The 10,401-nt window shown below is 39.5% G+C and overlaps 1 protein-coding gene across 4 annotated transcripts; it reads left to right on the top strand.

Moving 5' to 3' along the window:
- Nucleotides 1-758: 758 nt before the first annotated feature.
- Nucleotides 759-6,400, top strand: LOC148391312 (complement decay-accelerating factor). Of its 4 annotated transcripts, XM_088388662.1 has the most exons (13): nt 759-1,135; nt 1,219-1,283; nt 1,474-1,683; nt 2,696-2,881; nt 3,326-3,425; nt 3,866-3,936; nt 4,034-4,216; nt 4,482-4,574; nt 4,721-4,759; nt 4,828-4,869; nt 4,938-4,989; nt 5,425-5,502; nt 5,602-6,400. In XM_088388662.1, exons 3-12 carry the CDS (start codon nt 1,566-1,568, stop codon nt 5,480-5,482), a joined length of 942 nt encoding a protein of 313 aa, XP_088244788.1. In that variant the 5' UTR covers nt 759-1,135; nt 1,219-1,283; nt 1,474-1,565; the 3' UTR covers nt 5,483-5,502; nt 5,602-6,400. The 4 variants fall into 4 exon arrangements, with proteins under 4 accessions (XP_088244788.1, XP_088244790.1, XP_088244789.1 ...); XM_088388664.1 differs by lacking the exon at nt 1,219-1,283 and having other exon boundaries at nt 1,484-1,683; XM_088388663.1 differs by lacking the exon at nt 1,219-1,283.
- Nucleotides 6,401-10,401: the final 4,001 nt, after the last annotated feature.

Genomic DNA, 10,401 nt, shown 5'->3' with positions numbered 1-10,401 from the left:
CCTCCCTCCCTCCACTCTTAGCTTTCTATGTCTGTGTGCATCACAGCCTTGGAATGCTTCCAAACAGGTGAACTATGAGGCATGGAATGTTTACCCTGCAGCAGGCACTTTTGTCTTTCAGGCCAAAACTCCTGAAAAGAAAAACTCGTGTCAAAAATCACAATTTATCTCAGAAATCACGAATGTTAATGTTTTTAATTTGCTGTCAGTTTGCTTTTTTTACTCAGGTTGGAATATATTCACAATTTCCTTACCAGGATAAATAAGAGTTTTTAAAAAAAAAAGGGATTATTGATTATTTATTAGGGTCGCAAAGACAAATTATTGGCTTCACTGAATCTATCAAATATGTTGTAATATGCTGGGAATCCTAGGAAAACCCAGATTTTCTCTGCACTGATCCATTATTTGTAGTCCATTTCGATTTATACCCCAAAATAGCAGCCCTATGTTTCCCAGATACCAAAGCTGCAATCAAGATGTTGCCAGGGGAGACACCACATGTGGGTGGAGGACCAGTGTCAACAAGACCAGACGTGGATGGAACACTCCCTTTGAAATTTCCTCCACAACGAGTTTGGTAATGAGGCACGTCACAACACTCTTTATTGCTCAGTTGTGGAATGTATCCATGACGATAACCCAAACTTACTACGTCACGACAACAGTTGCCATCATCCTTTCAGACGTTTTATCCGTCAATAATGTTTTTTTTTTTTTCATGGAACTTAATAGAATAAATTGAAGTCAGATGGCCTCCCACCCTTATGAAGCGCTTTGGATAGATGGAAAAAAAACAAGGGCTTCCCTCATTATTCACAGGGAATACCCTTTCTTATTTAGGCCACACCCATTTTGTTGGCGACGCATTTAAAATAGACTGTGAAACTGACAAGAAAATTTATAACGTAACCATAGAAATACATAATAAATTCCCACCCAAAAAATAACATTTAAAAAAAAAGAGAGCGAGAGATTATTTCATTTTTTGTCCCCAGATGGTTTAATGGTTGAGAAAAGAGGAAAGTCAAGTAAAAACTAATTAGAAGCACTTCCTGTCAGATTTTTTCAAAGTGAAATAAGAGCCAAGCTGCCAAGAAAGGAATTTCTATCGGAGACTGCAACTTTCCCCCAAGTAGGCCATGTTTACACCTCCACATTCAGACTGTAAATGAACGTACACTTATGCAAAACTAATTAAATAACCATGTACACCAGAAACAAGGAGGTAAAAGATTGTACAGACAGGTGTGTCAGAGTATTTGTGTTGAAGACAACAAAAAGTAAGTTTTCCATCAATCTAGTCTGTAAAAAAAAAAAAAAAAAAAAGGATTGGGGACGAACATGATTTCTTTTATTGGAAATTCCTCATAGAGTTTCTGCTGTTGTTATATTGGTTTTATGTTGAAACTTTTCTTTCTTTCAGTGCCATTGACGTTAACTTGATGGCTGTTTTTTTTTTTTTTTTGAGAGGAACCCCAAGAAGGGGGAGGACCACGGGATGGAGAAAAAGACGCGTCTCGGTTTCGCCGGCAGAACAAGTCAAAGCGGCAAGAGTGACTGAAATGGAAACATTTGGTATCAAGATTGCAAACATGGAATTCTTTTTTCAATTGGGAAGCAGCACGGGCCTCAAGTTCACATCTCTACTCTGCTTCTACTGCCTTGTGTGGAGTTCAGAAGGTGAGCACAATAGCTATAAATATTTTTATTTTTATTATTATTGTTAAAATGTAATGTATACTCATTCATTCGTCTTCTGAACGGTTGGGAACGTGCTGGAGCCTTTCCGAGCAGTATATTATGTTCTAATATGTGATATAAATATTGTAAGATATAATATTTTACCTCTACATTCTCAAAAATGATGAATTACTTTTTCATATGCAGGTTTTTTTTTTTTTAACCTTAATTCTTGTAATAGCAGTTGAGAACAGATTATCTTTGGCAATCTCGACCTGTCGGCAGAATAAAACGATGCAAAATAAAAGCTAATATAAAGAAAGACACATACACTAACCTGCACAAATTGTACACAAAATATAATAAAACCTAGGCACAAAACAGAATAATATTACAATTTTAAAAAGACTTCTTCAAAGCCCTTTTTTGAATCAAATTGCCTTTCTTCATCATGCTTTATAGGACACTGATATCATGGACATCATGATCAAAGCATGCGTGAACCCTTTTTTCCCATTGCTTTTGAAACCTAGCTGCGCTTGTGGAACCATGTATTTATGTTTTGATGCTTCTGTCTTTTACTTGAACGTAAACAAAGAAATATATAGCATAGTTTGTCCATCAGGGAGCAACATACATGTCACAAAAATTGATTGAAATTCCCATCTAGTTGTCTCTCTTGCTTAATTTTACTTTCTCACTCCCATTCTTGTTCACATTTATTCATTTTATTTATCTGCACATTAGTAGATGAGCAAGATGAACAATTTTGCTTTGACTAGTTTTAAGGTGCTGGGGTCAGATATTCTTGTCCTATGTGTGCCTTATCCTCTCTCATAAAATAATGATGTGGTCATTGTTTGTTCAAAGTTCATTTCTCAGCTCTCACGCTTTTCTTTAAACAAAAGAATTTTTCTCGCATTCCTGGTGTCATTCGCTCCATATTAGCACGCACGATGCCTGTATATATATATTTATCCTAGCGTTGACTCTTGCTCTGTTTTTCCTCCAGCCAACTGTCCCACACCTCGGAGAGGAAACCACAGCGTGTTGAGCACCCAAGCTCTCCTGATGAATAAATTTCCGGAAGGCTCCAACGTCACCTTGGAGTGTTGCAACGGCTATGTAAAAGAGTCGGGCTCGGAGGTTATACGTTGCCTGAATGGCAACTGGACTCGAATTGAGCTCATCTGCAAAAGTAAGACGCAATTGGCATTGTCTTGAAAGTACTCACAAATGTTCTCACATACAGATAAAGTACAGTTAAAAAAATCAGACTAGTTAAACTTTGTAGTGATTCGAGTTCTCACTTAAAGATCCGATTACTATTTTCCAGTATCAATCACTTCTATTTCGGGTCGGCTTGATGTTTACGACATCAAAACAATGTGTTTCCATAGATACATTTGGTTTTTGTTCAGCTCAGACAGATAATGTTAGACATTATCCAAGCTGGTGTTTTGTAGGAAGGCCCAATAAATTTGCTATGTACCATTCTTGTAGCTGACAACATCCGTTATCCGTTAAAGATAAGATAACTGTTCATGTCACTGATGTTCCTCTTCTGCTTTACAAGCCACTGTGGACACGTGAACTCATTTTACTCGATGTAATTGTTTTATTGTCCTTTATGGCACACTAGAAATGGACTGCGGTGAGCCTAAACCTCAACCAAACATGATCTTTGACACCAGCGGTGGCACCCTCTTTGGCGACATTATCAAAGTCACATGTGAAAAAGGGTGAGTTGAAGAAAAGTATCTTTCTGTACTCATAATGTCATTAGAAAACATTTCAAGTGAGAGTGTGTGTGTGGTTTTAAGTTTTAACATTCAAGTATAAAGAAAAGTAAACCACAATTTTTTTCCAATGTTGCCCATCTCCCATTGGCCACTCAACAAAAAAAAATCGTTGCCAACTCTGGTACCCTTTAAAAAAAATGCTGACTGCGCTGAAAGATTTCCCCCAAACATTTTGCTCAAACCACTCTCAGTATGGTTGGTGGCTGCTTGACTGTCAAAGTTCTTTTGAAAAACTCCCTTCACAAACTAAAGCTGCCGTTAGCACTCATGCCAACACAAATGCAGAAGGTGTGTTCCTGATTACAGGGAGAGCGGGAACACCAAAACGGAGGAAAATCCTGGGCTAAAGTAACTTTCCCATCACCCTGCTGTTTCCACAGTTACGAGATTAGCGGCACCAGCTACAAGCAATGCTACCCGATGGGCTGGTTTGGAAAATCCAAGTGTCACAGTAAATATTTCCATGGTCTTTTTCTTTGTCAAAATCAGTACACAGATTTTTTTTCAAAAGAGGATAAGCCCAAAATTGTGTTGGTGCCATCTTTCAGTAATAACGTGCGACAAGCCCGCAGAGGTGAGCAACGGCAATAACTCCTGGGATTCCCAAGACCGCCCAATATACGGCCAAATGATCATGTATAATTGTGATGAAGGCTACACACTCATCGGCAATGACTCCATTCGGTGCCATGACATGGGTGAATACGATTCTCCGCCTCCTGAATGCAAAGGTAAGGCAAAGCTTTGTTTTGCATCTTTCATACAGAATTTGTTGAGTTATTTATTGTGATTTGTTTTTATGTGGTCAAGCCAAGTGACAGTGTACTCCAGATTAATTTAAATAAAATGAATTTCTCAAGTCTGCACCTTTATCCAGATCCACACTAATACTGTATTTTTTTTATTTGTGGGGACAATATATTGCTTCTCATTAGAAAACATACTACAAACTATATGTTGCAGTGACAACATGTCAAGTTGTTTTCGTTTTTGCAGACGTTTCAGCAACAATGAGCCCATCGACCACGGCAGCAGCAGCTCACAGAGATATAACTATCAGGGTCGGTACAGAAGTCACCACGCAGCGAGGTACGCTCACGCACAAATATCTCTAAGATACTTATCGCCAGTGCGGCCTTAATTTCCCCTGCGCTTGTGGGACCAACCCTGGCGAAATAATAATAACTAAATAAAGAAATTTGCAATCATTCTAATCCTGATTTGACTTTTTTCAGAAAAACATGATGTGGTCACAGATGCCAACAAGGATGTTGGTGAGTTATCCATCGCATGACACATTTATTTTTTGAGTTGAACAGATTATTCATGTCTTTTTTTTCAGATTATTTACCTGTTATAATCAGCGTGGTGTGCGTCTCACTAGGTAAGCACTTCATTTACCCACGCAAAGTAACGCTGCAACAACTTCAATGTTTTTTTTTTTGTGTTCAGTCGCATGCATAGGGGCGCTCTTTCTTCATCGATGTCTTCTCAGGAGAAAAGGGTATGTCACATTGGCTTACTACATTGTGTTTAATTCTTTGACGCTTTGGTTAGGGACAATGCAGGTCTGTTGCCATGGATACAGTAGGATCAGACGGACAGCAAATCTGACTAACATTAATTATTAAGCGCTTTCCCATTAATGTACTGAAGCATAAAACAAATGGAGTCTATATTTAAAAAAAACAAAAAACAGATTGGGACATCTATAAAATAATTCACCGGGGATTTTTGTTTGTTGTTGTGCATCAGTGGTGAGAAACTGGAATGCTCGACTTTTTGTTAAAAAATAAATAAAGTAAAATTATGTGATTGTAAAAATTATTTTTTATTTAATGTGCACACATGTGGATGCTAGTACAAGCAAGGAAGCCAGCAAGTGATCTGCTGAGTGAAAGAATGTGTGTGATAATATTGTATTTTTGTGACCTTGTAGCTCGTATGACACCAGGGAAGACCAGAAGTCTGAGTTTCTAATCTTCCAAAACATTTAGAAGGCTCCTTGCACGGAAAGGTACTATAGTCCATCCCCGTGCCTGAAAACACGCTCACTATTAATAAACACTGAACCCAATGAGGAATTTTCAACATTTCTGTTTTGTTATACCTCCAGTTGGAAGAATGCCTATCTACTGGAGAGCATCTGGGAAGTCAGGAAGGACGTGCCAACACACTGGAGCAGTTCCTCTAAAGGGAAAAAGGAATTTGATATAGAATGCACTTCCATTCAGTTGAGTTCATGTGTCACAAGTCCAATGATAAACAACTGGTTAAGCACTTTACCAGCTCAGTGGCCGGAGAGGAGAGTGTCCGCCCTGAGATTGGGAGGTCGTGGGTTCAAACCCCGGCCGGGTCATACCAGTGACCATTATCAAAATGGTACCCATTTCTTCCCTGCTTGGCACTCAGTGTAAGGGGTTGAAATGGGGCTCCACTGCTGCTCACGATCATTGGGACTTTAATACGCAAAGAAAAGCATAATCTCCAACCAGCTCAGTGGCCTAGTAGTAGAGTGTCCGCCCTGAGGCTGGAAGGTTGTGGGTTCAAACCCCGGCCGGGTCATACCAAAGACTATAAAAATGGGACCCATTGCCTGCCTCCCTGCTTGGCACTCAGCATTAAGGGTTGGAATTGGGGGGTTAGATCACCAAATGATTCCCGAGCGCGGCACCGCTGCTGCTCACTGCTCCCCTCTCCCCCAGGGGATGGATCAAAATCACATGGGGATGGACAAATTTCACCACACCCAGATGTGTGTGATGATGATCATTGAGACTTTAACTTTAACTTTTATTTTCTCGTTACATTTGCCACAATGTTGTAAATATTCACTGCCGCCTAAGTATTTTTTTATTGTATTTTTTTTATATTGATAACTGGAATAAAAGTCACTAATATGAGTCAAATGTAAAGTTTGGAAAGGTTCTTAGCGTGAGAACGTTGGTGGAGACGACTACTACAATGTGGTTCAGTTTGCTGACTGCGGCGGTGGCAGCTGATAAAAGACACAATCAGCTGCATTCTTCGCCTTTGCATGTTTCTGCCCCCTCATTGTGAGGTCCCCCCTTTGCTGGGCTGTGAAGGATAATGTCACACTTCATGGCGAAGAATGCAGAAAGCGGGCTACCTATGTTTGGTGCAAAAGAGATTCCAACTGAGATTCAAACCCATGCAGCCACCTCTTTGCACTGCATTGCATTACATGAATTGAAAACTTGTGTTGTTGTGGTTCACAAGTCTGCTTCATAAGTCCCAGGTTCAAATTTCTCCCCATGCATGGTTTTTCCAGGTTCTCTTCTGCCTTCCTCGATTAAAATGATTGTAGATTATCTACGTTTGAATAGATAACACATGGTTGGATGGATTTGGATGTACCCAACTGTATTTTTGAGATCGCTACAATGATCTAAATTCATTTTGAGGACTTGGACCATGTGTTTGTTTTTTATTTCATGTTTTGTTTTGGGCTCCCTTTAATTTTATGTCTCTTCTGCTCAATTGGATTTTGTCTCCGCCCATTTTGTGAAATCTGTGCAATTGGCAAACACTGCTCAGGTGTTTCTTGCCCAGGTGTGCCTGGTTTGTCTTGGCTATTTACATTTAGCTCCTTGTTCCCTGCTCTCTTTCAGCATGTTGGTAAGTTGCTGCTGTGACTTTATTCTCTGTTAGTTTATAGTCTGTTTTTCTTGGACATGTTTTTTGAGCATTTTGCAATTTCCAAGTATCTTGTTTTTCCTCCCTGGTCAAGCATCCCTCCTTCCGTGCACTTGGGTCACACCAACACTTTGAATTCCTAATTAAGACACTGATTTAAGAAAAAATAAATAAAATCTTGTACTTTTACACACATTCCAGATCAGTGAAAACACTCCGACATCTGACCGTTTGCAGACGTTAAATAGACTGGTCGCTTGACTAGCCTGAATTCCTTTTATTCCCTGAGCGATTGCAACACAAGAGTTTTATTAATCTTGTGTCATTTACGGTCTGGCCTCACAAGTCACAAGTATTTCTCCTTTTTGAGACAAACTAGCCTTTACTCATTATAATATTGCGTGTGTGTGCGTGCAAAATAAACTTAAGGGACTTCTATCTCATGTACTTAACAGGAAGAAAATAGCCTCATTGACAGAATATGCACTCATTTGCGTCTTATGTAATTGGGGATGTTCTCATTTTGGAAACGAGCAGACATCGATAAACTCCACCCAAAGGGGGGGACATTTGTTGGAAAACATTGGGCGGCAGCCACTGATTTATTTTCAACAAGTCGCATGAGCTGCAATTAAACAGATGCCAGTAATGAGCACTCTGCCCCACCGCTAAAGAGCAGCTGGGAGCATAAACTCCATGTGGTCACGTGTGGTTCTTGCTCGGCTCAAACCACACGCTGCCAAGTCCCATTAGGAAATGATTGAAGCTTTTTTTTAAAGGAAAAACATGGAGCCCTCCTGTGAATGAAGGGGATTGGGAAAAGGGTGCTGGGAAGCATGCAGGGTTGATGTGACCTTTGCACGAGAAGTGAGGAAACAAACTTGATAGTGCTTGACAACTGGGAAAAAAAATTGCCCTTCCCCACCCAGGTCACTATCAGCCACTGTCATCTCCTCATTACGTCACAGGCTTTTCATTGGCAAGCCTGCACAAGCAAAACAGAACATTGTCACCAAGGTTGAACATTGATAAATTACTTGGACATGAATGGCTTTGAATGCATCTACGTCCATTTAATATTTGATATTTTTTAGAAGTGCCCAATTTAATCAATTAACCGACAATTGCTCGATTATCAAATTAATTCGCTGCTATTTTGTGTAATATTTTTTAAATTATAAATATTGAAAAGGTTTCAAAGATATAATTGTCGACATTATTCTGAGCTGATCGGGAACAGAAAAAGAATACTAACAAACGGGATAACTTTTTAAGAACATCTGATAATTCTTAATTGGATTGGAAATTGCTCCGATTTTGTGTACAGATATCTTGGAGTTGTTGCCTTGTATGTGTTTTATACACTTCAGTATAAAATGAAACTACAGCCACTGTAAATCAAGCAACACTCCATCACCTGCCCATTTTTTCTTTTTTTTTTGAACTTCCAGTCTCCATCCTGTTTGTGCAGGACAGGAAAATGTTGAAACCAATTTGTCTGTCACTTATGTAGGGATGGGAATTCAATATGTACGTGCTGCCATGACTCTGATTCCAAGTAAATGAGGAATAAGAGTCATATTTCAAGTTTATTGCAGTGCGTAGCTACATCCTGTTTGGCGTCATCTGAATCCTCTTTGAGTGGGTTCTCACAGCTGAGCCCAACGTTTCATTTTGTTCAAACACAGCCGCTTGCATGGTGCATTTTGGTTAGTTTGCTTGGACTGTTTATATCTGTGTTTACTTTTCTGTCTGTCTTTAATTGTTCTAAGTGAATACAGTCATTATTGTCTTGTGTCCTCTGCAGCTATTTTAAATCAATGCATTGTCAGCTTTTCCTTTCCCTCCACTATGGCGTGAATCGACTTTAAGCCCGAATGATTAAATAAATAAACATGACTTCCAGACTGGCTTTACCCTGGGGCATCTGTAGTCCAGGTGGCATCCCACTTAAAAGGCTGCATACTTGAGCTTATCATCACTCTGAGGTTGTCTCAATTAGACCACACTCTTTGTGCTCCAGAAATGCAGACTCCCACATCCGTCGGTAGTTTTTTTTTTTTTTACTACAGCTTTATTTGTTCAAAGATAATAGACCAAACTTTATTCATCCCAGGGGGAAATTCACAGTCTCACAATTTCCACACCCCAGAGAGGGGACATGAGAGACAGAAACAACACAAACACTGCTGGGAGACGATATCATAATAATAATAATATAAAAATATATAGAAAATATAATAGATTTGAGTCTAACACACAATCAGCATTGTAAATAAGGTAAATCAAATGGATTTCCATCACGCGAGGCTGTCTAGGTTTTAAGACACAACACATGGCAAACATACTGTGTGTTTGTGTGGGCAGCGGGGCAGACAAAATATTTGCTGCAAAAGGACTTGAAAGTACTTGTAAACTTTTGGGATGGTGAAGATTTACTGTTTCTTGAAATGCGAGACAAACGGGATCTCTCTGTTATAATAACAGGAGCAGATGTTCATTTGAAATATTTGTTGTTTTTTAATACACATTCCTCAAAGCCATGTTTTAGATTGATTACTGCTGCATCTACTAGTACACACAGATAACTGAGCCATATGTGAGTCTTCAAACTTTTTGTTTTTCCTGTTCCTCATATCATATTTGTTTGTCCGTTTGGTGTATTTTATGATTCATAAAGGATCATGTTAGAGGCTACGAATGAAGGGAGTGGCACTTCCAAACGATACTGATTCAAACAGTAGTTTGAAGACCAATACTCAAATGTAATCATTTCCTTCTTAGTCCCGTGTTAATGGAATTCATGTGAACCCCCCCAGCCCTTTTTGTGGACCGTTTTTTGTTGTTGAGGTTTTTCTTGAGACGCCAAGAAAGGAAAATCTGACTGTAATATTTTTGGTAGTCAGGCTTGATTGAGGAACTCCCTGTGACTCACATAAGCTTTGAGGTGAGCTGGTTTCGTGTTGATTTTGCAACGATATAAGGCTTCATTTTCTTGCCAGGGTTTTATCATGCGAACAAAGCCTACATGAGAGGTGGAGCTGGATATTTCTCTCTCGGTCTACTGTATGTATCCTGCATTGTTTGACATGGGTATCGGTACGATTAGGAGGAGAGTGAAGGCAAGCCAGAAAATTGGATATGAAGCTGTGACGGATCTCTGAATGTGGGCCATGTTTGGGCGAGAGTAAGGAGGGAATCTGCAAGGGAGGAGTCAGTGCGGGGGAAAATGATTCACGGGAGTGTGAAGACAGAGCTG

This window comes from Syngnathus floridae, chromosome 11, assembly GCF_059516105.1.
Source record: "Syngnathus floridae isolate MCC-2025c chromosome 11, RoL_Sflo_1.0, whole genome shotgun sequence".
Classification (NCBI taxonomy): Eukaryota; Metazoa; Chordata; class Actinopteri; order Syngnathiformes; family Syngnathidae; genus Syngnathus; species Syngnathus floridae.
Note: the sequence above shows the minus strand (reverse complement) of the source record. Positions and strands in the feature narration are given on the sequence as shown.

What these genes read in the sequence shown, in the direction of transcription:
- LOC148391312 (XM_088388661.1), top strand. Translation starts at nt 1,208, where the DNA reads ATGTACACCAGAAACAAGGAGGTAAAAGATTGTACAGACAGGTGTGTC. An exon ending in TCCGCCTCCTGAATGCAAAG is followed by an intron (nt 4,217 to 4,481) that starts GTAAGGCAAAGC and finishes TCGTTTTTGCAG; the next exon opens with ACGTTTCAGCAACAATGAGC. An exon ending in AGAAGTCACCACGCAGCGAG is followed by an intron (nt 4,575 to 4,720) that starts GTACGCTCACGC and finishes GACTTTTTTCAG; the next exon opens with AAAAACATGATGTGGTCACA.